Source organism: Tachysurus fulvidraco, chromosome 14 (assembly GCF_022655615.1).
Source record: "Tachysurus fulvidraco isolate hzauxx_2018 chromosome 14, HZAU_PFXX_2.0, whole genome shotgun sequence".
NCBI classification, from domain to species: Eukaryota; Metazoa; Chordata; class Actinopteri; order Siluriformes; family Bagridae; genus Tachysurus; species Tachysurus fulvidraco.
Genome location: NC_062531.1, coordinates 17,169,429 through 17,190,983, shown reverse-complemented (window position 1 = coordinate 17,190,983; position 21,555 = coordinate 17,169,429). Strand labels below are relative to the sequence as shown.

Genomic DNA, 21,555 nt, shown 5'->3' with positions numbered 1-21,555 from the left:
TAATATATGATTAGTCTGAATCTCAAACATCTGTAGAGAGTAAAGCAAATAGTACAACTTCATTACTCTCATATGCAAACTCTGAGTTTTCCAATGTATCTCTCTATATTGTTTTGAAATAGTGAGGAATTATTTTTCTCTTTCACTACCTGTGTAAATGAGAACTAGCACTTTTCTGTGCTTTTAGTTGTAAAGGGCCAATCCCAACAACACCCCCCTTCCTCTGTTCTTCAAGCATGCCATCAGATTAGCCTGATCTCTAGTTTCAACGCTAATTGTGCTCATCCACTCAAGAAGCTGACAGACTCACAAGTGAGGAAAGGCTCAGGCTTGGGTGGCTTGCCTCTCATCCATCATCAGCTAACAGATCCCTTACAAGAGCCCTGCACATTAGCCATATTAAAGCTACTGCTGAATGAGACCCTAATGCTTGCTTTACCACATGGATAGCTAGCATCACACAACCGGCACGATTTCAATCACAATTAAACTAGTGTGCTAGAACCATTTATCTAATTTTGAAGGCTGTGTATTCGTTTTTATTATTACACATACATTTGCACATATCTTTTCCCAATTTTACCAGTTCAACTTCTTGTTCATCATATTAATTCATTCATCTTTATTAACTGCTTTATTACTGGTTTTCAATAATTAGGTTGTTTCTAATGTTCAAGAAAATATTGTGAGTGGGAGCAGTCAGGATGGGTTAGAATGCCATAAAAAACAAGCAAGAGTGGGATTAAATATCTTGTGCACACTTAATTTTATATAAATTTTTATAGTATTTGAAGTCTTTCTGAAGAATTTCAGCTGGTTCAGTCCTGCTAGTTTTGTCTTTTCTCAGCAAGAATATTTGATAAACATTAGGTATACTGTATCATTTTATACACAACACATTTTTATATTATCACATTTTATAGTGACAAAAATAGTAATGACAATTTTTAATTAAAATTTGAATGACTATATTTGAAGTGAGAGGAGAAACAATAAAAGCAGTGATGTGCCCATCCACTGACAGATTCCCATGTTTTTATTTAATACCTGCTCCAGAGCGCTAACTGCATTAATGATGTTATAAAGAATTATGAGGTGAAATCAAATTTGCCTCGCCACTTGAGCACTGCTAAAATGCCAAACAATAAACTACCAGATTGCAAATTAGATCAGAAAAAATATCAAACACATTGCGGTGGTGAAAAGAGGAGGGGGCTTCCATAATTGCATTTAGTGTCTGGACCCTAGGGAACAGAGACACTAAGGATCATCAGGGCTCAGAGCATGAACCTGCTATTGACAGTGCACTAAAAATCGACAGGCTAACTAAATAAACACTCCCGGTCCATTAAATATTCAACAGTACAGATTTGACTAAAGTGTCTATGTTTCGCTTGTTTAGGTCCCTGTAGAGAAGCTACTCTCTCCGCCACACATCAGGACACATCTTATGCACACACACACACATGCACATCGTCCCATCTTTTTCCACTCTCCCTGACTTTTGACAGCAATAAATGATGCTGAACCTGAGGGTCTGACTCCAAAGGGAAAGGAAAGAGGGACAGGTCCTGCCTAGAAAAAGCAATACAGCAGAGACAGCAAATGACCTATACTCATCACACTGGCACTAAGGCAAAGATCAGTGACATTAAATAAACATCCCCAATACCTTGTGCTGCAAAGATGGAAGATCAGTCACACAAACACACGGGTCCTCACAACCTACCCAGCATGCTTGGTGCCTCAAGGAAACTCGATTGATGTGCTCATTGTAAGGATCCAAGACTTAGTTTGATGGATGTTTGTGGTGTTGCATTGCCTGCTGATTATAGTGATGGTATAGTGTTTATATTAAATAAGATATTGGCACCTCTGCAGCACTAATCAGCTCAGTTTCATTCACCACATTTACACACAGCCTGGCTAAGAGATCTAGAAACATATCCCCAAAATTAGATTTTGAGTCCTGAAATGCACCATAGTCATTAGACAGCTAGTTTAAAAACATGGATCCTCATTTCTGAAGATGGAATAAAAGAGAAAGCAGAAGTCTTGTGGCTCTCGTCTCAGCTTCTGTGCCTTTGCTCACCTGCTTCCCTGTGAGGGGGTAACAGCCCTTATGCAAATGAGCAGTGGCAGTGTTATTGTGGAATGAATATCAATAGAGTAATTACAGCACATGCAGCCCTCCTCTTTCCACCACTCCTGCCTGTCTTCATCTCTCATCCTGGCTGCAGATCTCCCTCGGGGTGAAAAAGACGGCCACCATTCTGAATCCAAAGCTAATAATGGAGGCTGTGGTGTAGGCACTGAGGGAGGCAGCCCGCGGGTCCAGAAACGCAGACATGGCTAAATGCATCTAAGTACCCCAGTGGAGTATCATGGCACAGGTCAAATGATTAATAAAGCAAGGGTGTTTGTGAGTAAGCGAGAGAAGTACATTGAGAATTTTATTCTTTGAATTGACAACAAAAGTTGTCAAAGTCAAAAGAAACCACAGCTTTTGCATAGGTTAAACATAACCAGATAATCAAAGACCATCATTATATATTAATATGTCTATATCATAAAAATGTATAAACAACAGCACTACATGCTTATACATATATCTCTTATGACATATATATCTTCTATATCTGAAATAATGATTTTAAAATAATAGTTTTTGTATTCCTGATTAATCCCTTAATTCCCATCATTAAATCAAAAATGCTTTTAAAAATCATGTTTAAAAAAGGTTGCCCAACTTTTGGAAAGTTAGTGTCATCTAATTTATGCTCAGATTTGTCTATTTGGGCTCTCCTATTGTCATTAATCCTTGAGAAACAAAGCCATGTGAAGTGTTAAGAGGTAATCTGTCACCCTCGCCATCTTCTTACAGGTGACAAATAGGTAAGGCAATAAGTTAAGTTAATATGAGAGAAGGAAAAAAGGAGAGAGAGCTGGCTTAGCAAAATGTGCAAGAGAGAAAACAGTAGAAGGGGAAGATTCTTTTTATTTTTAGATTCTTTTGTAGCCGCCTTAGGCTAAGAACGGACATGGAATGTTCTGCTACTACATAGCATTCTTTGCATGATCTGTGTGGGGAGGAGCCAAGATACACCTTCTCTGTAAAACTTCAAACTCTCAGATAACTCTTAATTACTGTTCTGGGTAACCTTAAAATTGAAAATGATTAAAGAGTGCCGATGGCAAAATGTGGTGTAAGGACATTGTGTGTGAAAATATGCACTATTCTATTATTTTTATATGTTCTCAAGGAAGAAAAAAAAAATGCTTAAAAATAATAGTAATGTGAGAGATCACAACCTCAGTGTGGGAGAGCCAGAGGATTGTTGGCATGGTCAATTCTGAAACACTCACATTATCACACAACACTTGCATGCTAGCAACATCCACACACCTCATAGATCAGTAAGAAAGAAAGCTGGCTTCTCTCCCACACTTATCTCACAAGCAATAAATACCAATTAAAACAGAGTGTAAGTGATGAATTGAAATACAGGTTCAAAGATTTAAAAGGGCTCCTCACCTATCAGTCAGCACCAGTCCAGCCTTCACACACACACTTTTGCTATCTGACAATGGAAAGAAATCCCATTCAATCAAGTTTACTTATGTAGTAAAGTGCTGGACACACTTGGGATTTCTTAGGTTTGTGTGGCCTAGAAAAATCTAGTAAATAAAAAGTAGTATCACATGTTTTGTGATGTCTGCACTGAAGTAATAATTTATTAACATTTCTTAAGTAAATCATATAAAATAATGCTTAATTGTCACGTTTCTACAGAAAGCTAGCAAACACATTTTGCAGGCTTTAAATCGAAGAACAGCAATGCCTAAAACTCTCCAGTATCATGGTAGTATAACCTTAGACAGTTCCTGATATTTAAACTAATGCACATGCAGACAAGGTAGGCCCAAGATCAATGACACAGAGCAGGCAGCCTCATTGCCTTAATCCTGCATGGTTGACGGCATGTATGGATAAAATGCTGCTTGTCAGATAAAGTGATGGAGACAGCAAATATTAGTAGCAAGACCTACTATTGCATTACTAATAAAAATAACTTCTTTTGTTTTTGTAATATCTCCAGGGTTTGTCCAAAAATGATGATGAACCAGATGCTACACATCTAGCCACCAAGCCCAGGGACACGTGCTGCTGGCAGAAGACAATTATATGCATGAATCTGCTGTCAAATTTCTTCTTTCATACAAAGACATAGAATGCTCACAGCAGGTTACAACAAATAAAGGGTTTCCTTCAAAATAAAATCTCATAATAATTGACAAATAAATAGAGTGTTGTAGTAGAGAAAGGAAATGGAAACAACTGTCCAAATGTGATCTCTTTTAACTCTCTGAGCCAAGAAAAGACAACATTATGAATTTAGGTAACAGCATCCTAGCATCCTGAAAAAAGAAAAGACATCATTGCATTTTTCTATTAACACTATTTTGTCTCTTGTTTTTCTGTGTAACCTAACAAGGCACAGAGTCTATGGACTGTAAAAGAATGCCAAAATGCCACAAAAAAACAACAATGAAAAATCAGTATTTAATTTTCCTGCTTTTTATAAATGTCACTGTTTGTGTATCATTTTGACCTAGCTGTACATATGAATCTCCTGCATAAATAGTTACTTGCCTTTCACATCTCTTTTAGTGCCTCTTGGGTTTAATGCAAATCTACTGCACAAAAATTATGAATTGAATCAAAATCAAATCACAGATTGGACAAATCGGCGAACTAGCTCTCCAGACCAAACTGCAAGCAATTTGTCATCTGTTCATGGAAATATGATGAACACCTTCAATTTTAAATGCACAATATTGAAGTCCTGATGAATTTTTTTCTTTTGTTTTCCATGTCTGTCTACAACAGTATTCAAAATGGCACCTCTAGCATTCTAAAATGTCATCAGCATGGCAGAATTACCAAGTGGCATTGTGCAGTCAGCCCAACACCTGAATGTGTTTGAGACACTGTGATTCTACTGGGGCTTTGAAATGTCAGTTGCTCCTGCAATTATTCACCAGCCTCTGGTGGTTTGCCGGGCAACTTTCTCTTAAGAGGAAGACAGCTCAGACATGATAAACATGCTGAAGAATGTTCACTTACTTCAGAGCAAGCTCTCTCTGACCTTCACAAAGTCAGCTCTCCACATTCTACATTATTCAGGTAACAATTTTTACTCGTTTCATCAGGCAGTTACTCTGCAATTGAAAATATTTTTAAGTATATGTAAGCAATAGAATAATGGAACTACAAGCTAAGCGCATTCACCAGGAATGCTGCCCTAATAAGGGACACAAGGACAGAATTGTTTATCATTAGACTATGCCCAAGAGTAATTCAAAGCAGACCCTGCACCCAAAACCTGTTATAAAAAACCCAAAAGCCTGCAGTGAAAACATATTCGCTCACACACACTCATGCACAGAAGTACTCACATAGCTAAACCATGATCTTTCTTTATATCATCAAACCACAGAATCCAGTCACATTCTTCCATGTCCCCTCTATTTTCCCCTTATGCTCCTACATGAACCTTATACATGGAACGATGCATTACTTAAGACAAATGTTGTTTTTCCTTCCTGTTTTATTTATCTCATCAATACACTTAATAAGATAAAACAGTTTTTTGCTGTCCTGTGTAAGAGCCCCATGTTTTTTTGCTTACACATATCAAAGACAAAGGGGTAAATAATTACTGTAAATAACAAAGAAGCAGTGATGGAAAAAATACAGCAAGAAATGCAACTTGAGACTCAAACGATCATTGATTGCAGGGGCAAAGTAAAAGTTTCCATTTGTGGTTGCCAAGGCACCGTTAAATGTTATGGGCACATCAGGGCCTGCTGGTCACTGCTGAGGGGAGAATGACATATAACAATAAGCAGAACCACTCTTGGACTGCATAGACCCCATGCTTCAAAAGACTTTGGTTCCTACGCAGAAAAACATCAAACAGCACAACATGGTAGAATCGCCGTCAGCATAATATCAGAGTTCTGCCTTTACAGCCAAAAAAAAAGAGCTCAAGCACTTCTTCACCCCAGAAGAAGCACAAAACATCACAGAAAAAAGACTGCATTTCATTGAAAGTGTTTATGAACTTATAGCTAATGACCATCACTAATAGAAACTGAAGTTTGTAATATAGCACTATATGCAAGTTAGTGTTCATAGTGCTACTAACTCACTTTTACAGCTACCCAGAAGTATTTAATAAAAGGAGATTTTAAGAGAAATCTAAACAAGGATATGAAGATCATAGAGGCAGTGCTCTGCCTTTAAAAAGCCACTTACAATTCTTATATTTTGGTCTTATTTATTTATTTATTTATTTATTTATTTATTTATTTATTTATTTATTTATTCATTCATTCATTCATTCATTCATTCATTTATTTATTATTTGTTTGTTTGTGTCTATCTATCTATCTATCTATCTATCTATCTATCTATCTATCTATCTATCTATCTATCTATCTATCTATCTATCTAATATTATACTCTCATTACCTAAAAAGTAATAGTAAGTGGAGAATGTAGTCAATCCGTATTACATCAGCTGTGACTAAATAAACAGTAAATGACTTACAATCAGTTTGTGCCCCTTTCTTCCAACATGATGCACTGGCATATTGAGAGAGAGAGAGAGAGAGAGAGAGAGAGAGAGAGAGAGAGAGAGAGAGAGAGAGAGAGAGAGAGAGAGAGAGAGAGAGAGAGAGAGAGCACAGAGATTTTCTGTGTGGTGATGTGGTGAATTTTAATCTTATAATGAAATAATGCATAGCAGTGCGTGTATTCAATCTCTTTTTGAAAAATACATGTGGAGAAAAAGAAAAACATATGGTACAAAATCTATATTTCATGCATGACTTTGGAGAATGTAAATAAGGATTAGAAACATACTTCAACTAATATTCTTTTCCCTTTTGGGGCCAGGACAGATTTTTACTCAGGTTTCTAAAACAAAGACATAACATCAGAGGCAGAGCCAAATAAGCAACACAGAGATGCACCACCCATCCAAAACTGAATGCTTCCACAAGTACCCCCTCAACTAAACACACACACACACACACACACACACACACACACACACACACACACACACACACACACACACACACACACACACACACACACACACAAATACCACCTTTAAGCACAATTCTCCAGATTTTTATTTAACTACATAACATCCTCACAATTAGAATTTCTTAAATTACTATAAACATCATCATTTGTCTCTGTGAAGCAGAGTGTATATAGTAGTTTAGCTCTGACCTCCATTGTAGATTCATGGGTGAATGGCAAGAAGCTGCTTGGAGGTTGGGAAATTGCAACAGAAAAAAGCCATAAAAAAGGATCTTGAGAGTGAAATCATAAACCTCTATCCAAGCCTTCACGCTCCATTTGATAGCACAACCTTGTAGCACTTAACACTCAGAAAGGGTTTTTTCTCCTCTGTTGGAGGTGCTGTCATTATGGAGATTATTATGTTTACCATGATTTCTTTGAGGGATATGACTCATTACTGTGAATAGGCATAAACATGGTTTGAAAACTTGATCAGCAAAGTTCTGAGAGAAGAAAGAACTGTCTATGAGGAAGTCTTTTTCACAGAAAATTAGAGAAATAAGATGTGCAGAAGGTAAAAGACATGGACTGACCAAAAAAGTGTATACATGATCCGAGTTCTGAAGTGTTAATTTTTCATTCAAAAACCATTCCGGAATCTTGTTGCAGGTGAGCAAATTCAAACGTACATGGAAGAGAATATAATGTATACATTACTTACATGCAAGGCAGCATAGTGTATACTTAAAGCATATCAGAAAAGCATCTAAAAAATTAACAAACATCCAAATAAACAAGCAAATGCAGAAGATAATTTCCTTTAACTAAGTACACTCAAAATCTATGTGTAGACAGTGAGAAAAACATGTTGCTAACCAAGTTAACATTGCCAGCACATTGCTTAGGGTGCAGATAGAGGTGTTCTTTTGAGACATGCAGGGAGCCACAGGCAGCTTGGCACAGTGGCCTTTCCTCCACAGTGCACAGAGAGAACTGAAAGGCGGACTGAGAGGAGCCTGCCACATGCTGTACTTTGCAGCCTGGGTCATGGCAACATTGCCGCTCCAGCTGAGACCCGAGTGACACACACCATCTCTAGTTTCATGTTCTGGGTCTGTGGGGGTCAAGACAGCTTCCCCATGCTAACAGAACACTCCTCAAGGCTGAAAACACACAGAGGCCCACCTCAGAAGGAAGGGATGCTCGCACACCCGACAGAAACAGCAGGACTGGACAGTCATGCTGTGGGGAGATGGATTGGTCTCTGAATATTGGACTCATTTAAATGTAACGCCTGCTCGATGCATTTTTTTTATTACTATTTTTATATATAAGATGTGACAAAATATTATTATGCTTTGATTGAAGCTAATGATTAAGATCTTTTTTATGTATATGTTAAGCTATATGTATATTAAGATCTTTTTTATGTATATGTTAAGCTAAAAAAAAAAAAAAAACATGATGGTGGACCTCTTTTTATTTGTTAAGTATTCCACATTTCAGATAAAATCTTCATTAATATAAGATATATAAGATAAACCATAAGTACTCCATACATTTACTCTGTGTTTATTTATTTGCCTTGCTGTCTTTAATGAGTGTTTCAATCTGGCATTTTTGTATAAATCACATAAGCAAAAACATTTATCTTCATATCATCAATTTATACAGATTTTGCTTTAAAATGATCATTTTGCAGTGCTAGCAAGTAGCAGAATTTCATTCAGCAAGAAGCTTGGAGGGATAAGGCATTTGAAGGAAGCCAAAAGAAAATGGGGTGGCAGTAATGATCATTCTTTCAGGTTCAGGATTTTTTCTTCTTTTTTTATAGTCTGTCTTTCTAAGTGGACAAAGATGGTGACTCTTTCCGACTGGTAAAACAAGGATCTGATCTAAGGCTGACATCACACAAAACATAGCCAAAACTACACTCACTGCAAAAAAAATCCTTTATCTTGAGAAATTATTCTATTTACATGGAAAATGAAAAATTCTATACTCCTATCAGTACTATGATCTCATTCTTGTATCAAATGATCTTTCGTTCTTTCGATGTTTTGTTCTTCCAAATCTCCAGCCAAGCACATTTGTAAATCAAACATCTGTATAGTTGTAAAATTGCTTATCACTGGCATAAGGCCTCTTCTCTCCTCCCTATCCAACTCATCCACCTCTCATCCTCCCATCACTCTGCCTCCTGTTGACTCCTCCACTCCTCCTAACCTCTCCATCTTCCAAATATTTCCCCTTCCTGCTTTTTGAAGCTGCCATGGGTCAGCCGATACACGGTACAAATCATTTTAGTGACTCACGTGGTGGGGGTGGGGGGGACTCTGCCCTGCTGAGACTGGGAGACATTGAAACACAATACACTACAGTTTTGCACATGCATTTTTTTTCCTAGTCTACTTTGAGATTGGTAGAACATCCCCAAACCCCACCAATAAAATAACCTGAGCGTTGTGACTAGAAATGGTTGGGGGTTCTAGAGTTCTCACTGATCTAAGTGTTGTTCTTTCAGTTTATTTTAAACCTCCCAACACCTCCATTAACACAGGCCATGTCAAAGGCATAGTTAGAGTTCTTGGTGGCCTGCTGAGTTTGGGGCTCAGGATTTGCCCCTGGATACACACATTGAGCACACTCCTTTTGCTGGACAGCTCAGACGGTTTCCTGGTCCTAAGCCTTTAAGTCTTTTTCAGACATAAATATTTAAATTAACAGGAAGTATAAAGTATTATTACATAAGTAATAAGAGAACATGGGTATGGACATCTAATATATGCATCACTGTGAAACTTTGACAAGCTGTACAGCAAGTACACAGATGTTCATTTATGTCAAAAGTTTTCTAAATTATTCTTTTTTAATACAGTACCACAATATTAGGAATTCAGGATGCACACTGAGCTATGAAAATACGCCAAATTCTGTCTAGGTCACTCTTTTTGGGTTTCTTGCTGTATGATGTACTGAAGTTTGCTAAAGAGAGAAGCTAAAACTGTCCAGTTGCTGCAAACAAATTCTTTTCAATGCATCTGATCCTCAGAATAACACTTCTAACCAGTTGAATGAGTATATAAAGAGCTGTTGGGTGCTCCAGCTGGAGAAAGATTACTTCTAACAATGCTAGAGTGCAATAGTTAGAGTACACAGAAGATACTCCAAGATGAAACGGACTGAGAGTACACAGAAATGGGAAAAATTGTGTTTTTTCTTTATTTCATTCTAGACTACTGTCTCTCCCAGACCATTTAAGATGTTGACAAACAGTAATATACATGCAGAGATACATACTTAATAAATATTTTAATCTCACTGCCTGAAAAAGGCTCAAAATACACTAAAATACTTGAATATGTTATGCTACTTGTACAGTCCCTTCAAACACCATGTGTTTATTAAGTCTTAAGTGTCCTGTGTTCCATAAGATTTAAGATTTAAGTTTTTAAATTTCAAATATATGAATAAGTGTGTGTGTGTGTGTGTGTGTGTGTGTGTGTGTGTGTGTGTGTGTGTGTGTGTGTGTGTGTGTGTGTGTGTGTGTGTGTGTGTGTGTGTGTGTGTGTGTGTGTGTGAGAGAGAGAGAGAGAGAGAGAGAGTGTGTGTCTAATAAGATCTCTCTCATGCTCACTTGGCCATGAGAGAGGGCTTAGAAGGAAGAACCATTGCAGTTCTATTCCAGAGCATATTCCTGTTCCACTCATTTCTTGCCTCTTTCTCCCCGACAAACGAATAAAGGGATTAGAGCAAACAGCTTCCGCCAGACCCTCCATTCAGGACAAAGCAGACAAGGGCTTAGTCAGACAGCCTAGGATACACAAGCAGTGGTCTGCCACTCAGACCAGTCACTGCTGCAGAAGAGACTGTAAGCTCATTATGATATGAAGGAGGGGAGAGAGAGAGAGAGAGAGAGAGAGAGAGAGAGAGAGAGAGAGAGAGAGAGAGAGAGAGAGAGAGAGAGAGAGAGAGAGAGAGAGAGAGAGAGAATAAAAAAAGGATAAAATCAGCATTCATCACTAAATTCATATCTGACGCCGATCCAAACACACAGAGTATTTCAAAATATGGCAAAGGTAAGTGTGTGTGTGTGTGTGTGTGTCAGTTCCTCTTTTTTGGCTCTTTAACCATATGTCTCAAACATGCGTGTTTTAGCTGTTAAGTACTGTACCTTGTGAGGACGTGACAAGACTTTGCCAAAGTGAGCCCCATGCTTGTGGCTACACCTAAACTCTGTGAGCAGCCACTGAATGTCCTGTTAGAATGTGTAAGTAAGATGCTAAAGCAAGACTTGGCCATTTTGCGTGGACTGGTGCAACTTGTCACCCATCTGCAAGGTTTTTCTAGCATCCCTGTGAAAGGTCTGTGTGCATGAGAAATGCACTGGAAGCTTAGGCATTAGTATTGCATCAGCTTGATCCACATCTAGAGATGGAATTTTGAGTCTCACTTGTCAAAGGCCCTGTACATTCTACAGTACCTTCTGAGAAAAACGTCTGGAGGTAATCATGCCCACGATCATATGAGGACAAGAACACAAGAAAGTACAAAAAAAGACTAGGCACATAAGTTTAAACATCCAAATAATCATTCAAGAAGTAACCATAGCAAATCACTGGAAACTACAACGTAGGATATACCACAGAATAATAACAAAAAGGTAAAAAGTCGAAGTTTTTTTAATTTTCTCAGAGCCAAGTGATTGATCTGAGAGCATGTTTTAGGTATACATTGTTTTTAAGTTTGTTTAAGTGCTGCTATTCAAGTAAAAATGTCAATGGTCCATATGCTATGAATAGTTACAATATAGTATAGATGACTGTGGATATGATTTATTGCAAAAACAATTAGTGCAGAATGTACCAAGAATGAATCAAGAATTTAACCTGTTAAATTAATAATAATAATAATAATAATAATAATAATAATAATAATAATAATAATAATAATAATAATAATAAAAATATCAACCTGCAGCCCTGAGTAGAACACTGAGCTAATACAAGCTAGAGAAAAATCAACATGCTCATGTCATTTACATCATGTCTATTTATTACTAATGTTCTGCTTTAAAGAAATGTATGCATGCTTGCATGCATCTATAATTTTCCTTGCAGTTGCTTGTTATTTTATAAAAGAGATCTGCTCCATTCAAGAAAAAACAAAATAGTAACAGCATGTATTTTTTAAAAATGCTTAAAACACCATTAAGGAATAGCATAGTATTAAACACTGAGAGTATTGTGGTTAAAAGCCTGATGTGTGAGTGGTTAGTTGTATCCTGGTGTGTTGGGAGGATCCAAGGCTATGATAATCCAACACACAGCCAGCACCTAAAATTCATCCTTGTCAGCGCTAACACTGTCCCATGTGCCAAGCAGGACTAATTAAAAACAACACATGGAAGTAGGACACTCCCCTCAGTATTAAAATACATCGATCAGCACACTTCAGAAAAATTGCTTGTAGACCTAACAAGTTCAGCCCAACCAACAGCAAGAACAGTATCAGATAATTCCATAATAAAGATAAAATTTAAACATGTCTTTGAATGTAAAATTTAATTATCATTGATAGAAGAAAGTCATAATTGTGTGTCAAAACTCTGTGTTAGTCTCTTTGTATACAGTTTATAAATCAAACTCTGTTGCAACAGGAAAAGTCTAATCACAAAATACTGATCTAGAATACTAAAGTCACAACACTGCATTCTTCACTAAACCTCCAGCAATTCTCTCTCTCTCTCTCTCTCTCTCTCTCTCTCTCTCTCTCTCTCTCTCTCTCTCTCTCTCTCTCTCTCACACACACACACACACACACACACACACACACACACACACACACACACACACACACACACACACAAAATGCTGAGGTTGCAGATGCCAAAAATCCCATAATTCCTTCCAAGCAACAGGTTGCAGTACATAGCCTGATCATCTGAGAATAATTCTAAAATAATTACAAATAAAAAACTTAATATTTCGGAGTTAGAGAGAAAATGTGAGAATATATGCCGCCATTACTGATCAGAGGAACACCTTCTATTTACTATTGATTGATATTTTTGCTATCGATGATATTAACTTTAATAATGTGTTTGGACGTGTTAAAATGTGCTAGAACGTGTTTTTTTTTTATCTATTAGCGCGCGCTGATAGCGCAGGGGAGGTACCAATGTAACAATCACTTAAAATGCTAATTAAGCATGCCGCTAATCATCTGAAATATTAGTCTAATTAGGACTATATAACTAGCGGCAAACAATAGAAGATTACTACGTGTAAGATTAATAGATTAATAGTTACGTAATGACGCAAATAACTAACTAAATAAGTAGTATTGGCAATAATAATATTAATAATAATAATAATAATAATAATAATAATAATAATAATAATAATAATAATAATAATAATAATCAACAACAACACTTAATTTGACATAGTCTCAAATACATGTCATTATTCCAAAGTCACTCGTCTGGTAATTTATTTTTTCTTATTAGCTCTGAGCTGGCATGTTGGGCAGCAACTATAAATCCACGCCTATAGAGCTCGGCGCTGCAAAGTTCAGTCGGAGAGGTGTAAATATGACCGTTTGCCCACTGTTGTGATTTATGGAGTTCATGATTACAGGGCATGAATCAGTTTGATGCTGGAATGTTATTAGGCAGAGTTCCAACCAAACGGCCAGGACGCTTCGCTCTGAGCCACGGGCGCTCTGCGGGATGACAAGCCTACAACCTAAATGAATGTAATAAAAGTCAAAAAGGTGCCAATTACATCTCAAAGTAGTCGGTAACTGCGGATAAAATAAACAAATACGGTGCTGTTATGTGGGAGAGACGGGTGTGAATATGTTCCGGAGAGATCCCACCGTTTCTGACAAGGCGTGTCGAGTGTGAGTGTGAGTGTGAGTGTGCGTGTGTGTGTGTGTGTGTGTGTGTGTGTGTGTGTGTGTGTGTGTGTGTGTGTGTGTGTGTGTGAGAGAGAGAGAGAGATTACCCCGTTGTACTTAATACCACTTGAAATTTAGTGCCATAAAATAGTCCATAAAATTATTTAGAAAAAAACCTTCACAGACTCTATAGCGTAACACACTGATAAGCAAATAGCCTACACACACACACACACACACACACACACACACACACACACACACACACACACACACACACACACACACACACACACACGCGCGCGCGCGCGCGCGCACAAGTACACACACCTTCCACCAACAGCCTTCTTAAAGATCCCTCGGGAATTAAGCTGGACGTGTCTCCGCACTGCTAGCATCTCCAGGGCGATGGACAGCAAAGCGTCAACTATGAAATTCCTCCTGTTACCACTCGCTGCTCACGGCCATGTTAGCCATGCTGGAAGAATGATCCACTACAAAGTAATGCCATACATGAAGTCTATTGTTTGTTGCACGGTACTAAGAAGAGAGTTCCTCACAAATCCGCTAAATGCCCAGCGACGTGTTAAAACCTCAGATTCAGAACATTTAAACAAATAAACATGCACCACTCGGTTGTTATTCATCGTGCTTTTAGGCAACCTGCTTAGGAAATAACTGTAAAAGCACTGTAAATACGTTCTCATTTTCGCGATATAATAAATATTTCATATATTAGGATCTATTATGTGGTGATGGTAAAAATTACCAACAACAGCAACAATAACAGCAACAACAACAACAAAAATACAGGCCTGGAACTTCAAATGCTTAATATTTGACTACGTGGGCCCAGTTGTTGCAATTGAAACTATAAATAACAGCAAAATGTCCGTTAGGGACTTAATAGGTTGGGCGGTAATGTGAGACAATTAGCATTGCTGTCCTAATATCTTGTTTAAAATACCACTGTCACGAAACCTTATTATAGGCAACACGTGGGCGATATATCATGGCTACACCGTCACCGAAATGAACACAGCAACATGAAAGTTAAGGTAAAGTGACTTATAACGTTTTGCTAACTTTAATCGTAAAGCTATGAATTTGACAAACGTTAAATTGCTCATTAAAGAATGATCGTCTATAAAACAAGAATGCAACAACAACAACAATAATAATAATAATAATAATAATAATAATAATAATAATAATAATAATACTTTTGGCTAAATTAGTGAAATTAGCTTTTCAGGTTTTAAATTAGTCATCTTTAGATAAGTCACAGTAGAATGTTCTTAAACATTTTGCGTATTTTACAATTCAAGAAATTTGTGCGGAGTAATATTGGCAATGAAAATTATTTCATTAAAATAGTGATTATCTAAACGTTTTAAAAAAGGTTATAGAAAAATTCAACTATAAAAAACACTTACTATATGTAATGTTTAATAATCCTTACAGAACTGAGCAAGAACTGTAATTTGAATTATTTTTAAAAATCGAGTATTAAGCTATTAAGTAAAATAGATAGATACAACTTGTAAACACTTGTAAATTTCTTAAATTTTAGGATGAAATTTTAGGCTGAATGACTACAGATGTATGATTTCCTAAAACATACATCAGTGCAGGGAAATTGTTTGACAGAAAAGAATAGAAAAGAAAAGAAAAGAAAAGAAAAGAAAAGAAGAATAAGAGAAAGAAAAGAAAAGCAGAGAAAGATAATAACAACATTTAGCTACATTCAGCATAAGTGTCATAGTTATTTTTAATAATTAGACAATTTCACGATTACTTCAGAATACCTTCTTATGATTTTCTAAATTTTGGTTTCAAGGCTGATAAATTTAACTGTGAAACTACCAGATATCACACCAGCTATCTAGAACCCTAGGCAAGAGCTCACCCTAACAATTTTAGAAACAATTGCAAAGTGATATGCAACAAAAAAATACTAATAAATAAATAAATAAATAAATAAATATTTAAAAAAAAAACTATATAAGACTGTGTACTGGGTGAGAATAAAAGAAATCGTGCACACTTTTATTTATATCAAAGCCACGTGCTATCATTCATGTCACTGTACAAAAATGAAGACAGTATTGGATCTAAAACATTATTATTATTATTATTATTATTATTATTATTATTATTATTATTATTATTATTATTATTAACAGACACTACAACTGATTGGTGGTTAGAATATTAATAACGGTTTCCAAATAGTCACAAACTGTGAATAAGCATTTTACAAATTGTTTGTGAAAAGTAAAACTTTTTTTCAGGATTCGGCACTCAGCGGGTAAGAAATGTAGGCATGATTTCCACACCAAACTTTCATCACTAGAATACTTGTAACAACTAAAATGTTTAACAGTATTCATGTATATTAAATTTAATCTATATGAAACAAACTAACGAAAATATTAAAGTGACTTATTAAACTTATTCTTAAACAAAAACGTACTTATTTAAACCACTGCAACTGACTTGACAGTAACCGTATTTATGTCATGTACGCTAATTCAGCCTATTGAAATGATCGCCAAAATTAGCAGAAGCATGAAAAACGGCATCCAGTAGGATCAGTAGGCATTCGACTGAAACAAGCAGACAAACAGAATCCTTGATACTACCATTACCACTGAATGGGTGGTAGGGTGTTTTTCTTTAGAAATAATAAGCCATCTGCCCTTACTGTTGGTAGTCATGTTTGCAGTAGAGTTTTCTGTCTCGGAAGTAGCAGCTGGTGGTGAGCGGCTGCTGACATACGGCGCATTGCAAACACTCTTCGTGCCACGACGACTCGTTGACGCGCATCAGGAAGCGGTCGGCTATGGGCCGCTGGCAACCCTCACACACCGCCTGCTGATGGCAGTCCGAGCCTGGACACGAAACACATAATATTAGTAAAATTTTTTATATACATTTTTTAAGGTGTAATTAATATGCAAACTGTAGGTAAAGCATAATAAGATTTTTTGTATAAAAACAAACCCCCGGTCAAATAGGCCAACTACAAACTTGTGCTTCAGACGTGTTCAACATTTTCCCCCTTCTTTTGTCCAAGAAATCAATCTATGTATGTTGACATACTATGTATGTAGACAACACGGTAAATTTAGGTAAATTAACTTAACATAGGCAGAATAATTATTACATCATGAAGGCCTAGATATTTGGGATTGGAATTGTTAGGTTGTACTTACAGGATTCATAAATTAAACCAATGATGCCATAAAATAATTGCCATTTAACTAACAAGTACTATGCAAGAAAGATGATGCAAGGATGCGTCTGTCAGGCAGTCGGTATGATTACTGGACAGCGAATCATTTGAGTGCTACATGACAAGCAGTTTGCATATGCTGAAAAGCAGCACGTAAACTCACGCTTCATGGCCGTGTTTAGTTTCCATAAAGCAGCCTGCAAAAGCTTACCTAGCATAACTCCAAGAGTGGCTGGTCCCGTCCGGAGAGAACGGTCTTCAATTTTGATACCGTCCAACATACTTGAGCGCTGAGACAATTTTCCCGCAGAGAAGCGTCTCGGCTGTGGCTCAGGACCTGTTGCAATATCCATAAAACATCTCGTTTGCCTTACCATAACTTCAAATTCCAAAAAAGCCACAAAGTCAGTGCTTAGCTCACACAATTTCAACGCTATTGTGCATGTAGCTAAAATGGCCAACTTCTGAAAGTTCTCAGTACAGCTAGCAACGTCAACATCACCGCTCCATCAAATGCTTACTTTCGTATTATAAAAAAACAACAATAAAAAAGGCACCCCGAAAACAGCAAACCTGATAAATTTGCGCTGATAATCACCTGTTAATTAGGGTTGCTGGAGGTTAGACGCGCTTTTATAGCTCAAAGTTTGTACCCCTGCCGCGTTACGGCGAACTGAAATAGGAGGATCTTCTCGTTCTGTACTACGTTCGCAGTTGCTTCGACACACTAAAATATGTAAGCAATGATAGAATGCTAGTCAATATCTTAGAAAACATCTAAGTAATCTGCCTGAGATATCACAGTGGGAACATTGTCCCATTTAGATCCCAAGCGCTGAGGAAAGCCCTAAACTGAGGTAGAAGTAAAGAAATACGCCCTCCCCTTACTGCCCGCGTCACTCGTCAGCCTATTTACTGCCGCCAGGACACGATTGGTGCCGAGTGGAAACTAAAGCCGGTCCGCCTCCAAACGCGTTACCAGAACCAGCGAAAGACGAAGAGACGCTAAAATGTCTAAGTAACGGGATAGATAGATAGATAGATAGATAGATAGATAGATAGATAGATAGATAGATAGATAGATAGATAGATAGATAGATAGATAGATACTGTATGTAGAGTGAGTCGAGGGTGAAAATGTATAAATAATTTTTGAGTAATTTTGACACATAACAGCACATGTAATGAAGCATTGAAGCCGTAACAGCATACTAACGACGGTCTGCATCGGCAATAGGCGCTGTCTTCCCTTTGAATAAATAAATATAATAGATAAAAAATACATATAATATTGCACGATTTAGAAGTTAAAACGCTGTGAAATAACAATCAACCAAATAAAACCGTGTAACTGCAACATTATTAATAATAAAATAATAATAATAATAATAATAATAATAATAATAATAATAATAATAATAATAATAATAATAATAATAATAAAGAAATGTGTTAGTTAATCCAAATAACATTACAATATGACCTGATCATAGAACTGGACCACTGTCTCGGTTGATTGGTCATGTTTTTGTGGGATTTTTTGGGCTGAGCTGAAGTTATTTTCTTTTTCCTATGTGAAAGCTTGCTTTGATATAAGGTAGTGGAGCATCGCATGAGCCGTTCGCCCGCTTCCAGCCTTTGTGTGCGTTATGGAGCCTCGAACCTTCTGACCTTCTGTCTCAGATGCACCTGGCGATCAAGCCTGATAAACGTGGCCCGCAGGATGGAGGTGGGAGGGGGTATGTATTTATTAGATATGCGCCATGTCTTGAAATGCAAATAAATAAATACTCAAATAATGAATACATACATAAATTTAAAAAATAAACAAATACACAACATCTTACAGAAATAAAAAAACATAGTGCGCAGTTTTCCTGGAATTAATTCTGAAAATACGAGCGCAGCTTAGCATTGGCCTTGTCTTATGTGTGGAATTATACCTGTCGGTTTGATTTAAAGTTAAAAAATGTTTATATTTTGAAGGCTACTACAGAAAAGAAATCTAAATACAATTAATAATAATTACATAAAAACATGCTCGCTGGGCAAAAATTTATTTAGTAAATGAATAAAATTTGAAGCCGAACTTAAAAACAGCAATGACACACAGTGGGTCTACATTTCTTTACAGAATTGAATGAGCCTTAGGCAGTTTGCTTTAATACAATTTTTGTTCTGGCTTTAATTTTTCTTGTTTGGGCCAATTTATTTATTTAATCATTACTCTTCCCCCAATAAATAAATACATCTTTTTATAAGAAAATATAAATTATGACAAAATTATATTAACCGTATTATGCAACAATGAATTGACCTTAAATAAGCCTTTGGCCTACAAAGAAATATTCTATGCTAAAATATTCGTATCACTCTCTGCCTATTATACTCTCTATACATCGATCGCAGCTTATCTATCACGATATTCAATCACCAGTCACTTTTTGTGTTTCACACCGCACACTCCATACTCATCCCACTGCACTCTATAGTCTCACTTTGTGGGTTTACGGTCGACAATCATACACTTCTCCTAGCTCAGTGTGCTCGCTACACTCACACAAGTCACGGTCTGTCCACTCCTGCAATCTAAGCAAAATCGTTGCTATATTTCGTTTTCCCTGCCTCCAAAAACTCAAAAAGTAGCGTGGTAGGGAATCAAACAAACACTGTATCAGTATATATAAAACAATACATAATGTAATAAAGTATCCAGATTTATTTCTATGGTTAAATGGTATTATTGATCGCAGGTTTATATCCAGTGCATAAATTAAAGTACCAAACAAAAAACAACCTGCCATAAGATGAAATTATATCCCCAGACTATGGTTTCAATTATTCGATTGTCTTAAAGAATGGAAAAGCGAATGTGAAGTTTATTTATATTAAAATGTATTTTTGTACGCGTTCAGTATGCTTTTCTTCAGCCAAATGCAAGCGGGGTTCAAGATAAAAAAAACAAAAAACGATAGTTTCAGTTTGTATAGATTTTGTTGTAAGGGCATTTAAGACGATATACATGTGTGGAAACAATGTAAACAGAATTTGGTGCTTTAATAACAATAATTTCACTAAATACATAACAAAATACGAAAATATCATTCGGCCTACGAATAATATGTCTCTTTTAATACTTTCTCGTAAAAGCTCTAAAACACACTAACATTGTCAAACGATGATGATGATGAGGTGATTTTTTTTTAAGTTCAGGACCCTAAGGAAAATAATCGAGTTTATACGGGAATATCAAATCATACAGAATATTCACCATGACTATTTATTAAATAATAATAATAATAATAATAATAATAATAATAATAATAATAATAATAATAATAATAACAACATACATGACATACGTGACACAATCCTACCAGAGGATAAAGAGATCAGTTACCTTGCTGTCTTAAGTTTACTGGATGTCCTCTGTAGCTTGTGTGAAAAACCCCGGAGCCGCTCCATTATCTAAAAGCCACTGAAGCTGTCTGATCCGTACAATATGCCCTCTAGCGTTTAAAACATAGTTTGCTCAGGGTGGCGCGGTAATGGAGCTATGCACAATACATACTTTCTAGAAGATATACTTGAATACGCAACCAGATTTAACAAGTATGCCTTTGCACCATGGCTCGAATGATATTCCAATTAGCCTCCGTGCTCATGAACCATTGCACCAAAGAATTTAAATTTCAATATTTTGCTATCGTTAATACAGCGCCAGGAAAGAAATATAAAGTCAAGTCGAAAAACATATTGTCACAACCCGTACTGAATTACGTCCGACGCCATCAGCAATGTGACTTGCATGTAGCAGTACAGCCAAATGCCCGTGTTTTGGAACCCAGTCAATGGTTTACGAAGTGTTTCATAAAGACCGGCCTCACTGGATCACCAGAAAAACAATCAAAGCAAACGACACACAATGGCTTGGGTTTCGTGACACTTTGGCCTCACAGTCAGTATCCCCAAACTCTGGAAATATGGGCGCTCTTATTCTGGTAGAATAACATAAACTAAGTCGACTAAAACATCATACAACCTGCAAGTTAGAGAATAACAATTAAAAGCGCCCTCCCCTCCCACAAAATGAGGTACCTAAGCTGCAGGTGTGTGGCACGTGCGGCAATGACACCAGCGCACGCACGCACGCACGCACGCACGGGGAGACAGAGGTTTGGAAGTACGGGAGCTATTTACACTCAATGTATACTTAAATTTGCCCACCTTTAATACAACAAGGGGGTTTCGTTAAAGAAACTGGATTACTGTGTCACAAGGTAAGAGCAATGACATTATGGCAATGACTGAT

The 21,555-nt window shown here is 36.8% G+C and overlaps 1 protein-coding gene across 3 annotated transcripts in view; it reads right to left on the bottom strand.

Annotated features, from left to right (window-relative positions):
* lmx1bb (LIM homeobox transcription factor 1, beta b) overlaps positions 1 to 21,234 on the bottom strand; it is a 52,643-nt gene extending 31,409 nt beyond the window's left edge. Inside the window, exons 1-3 of one of the 3 annotated variants that reach the window (XM_027171041.2) lie at positions 20,644 to 21,234; positions 17,455 to 17,580; positions 16,713 to 16,899 (exon numbers count right to left, since the gene is read on the bottom strand). In XM_027171041.2, coding sequence (XP_027026842.1) covers positions 16,713 to 16,899; positions 17,455 to 17,524 — 257 coding nt within the window. In that variant the 5' untranslated portion in view covers positions 17,525 to 17,580; positions 20,644 to 21,234. Of the gene's footprint in view, positions 1 to 16,712; positions 16,900 to 17,454; positions 18,496 to 20,643 lie in introns of those variants that run through there. The other 2 variants (XM_027171040.2, XM_027171039.2) reach the window with 2 other exon arrangements.
* Positions 21,235 to 21,555: the final 321 nt, after the last annotated feature.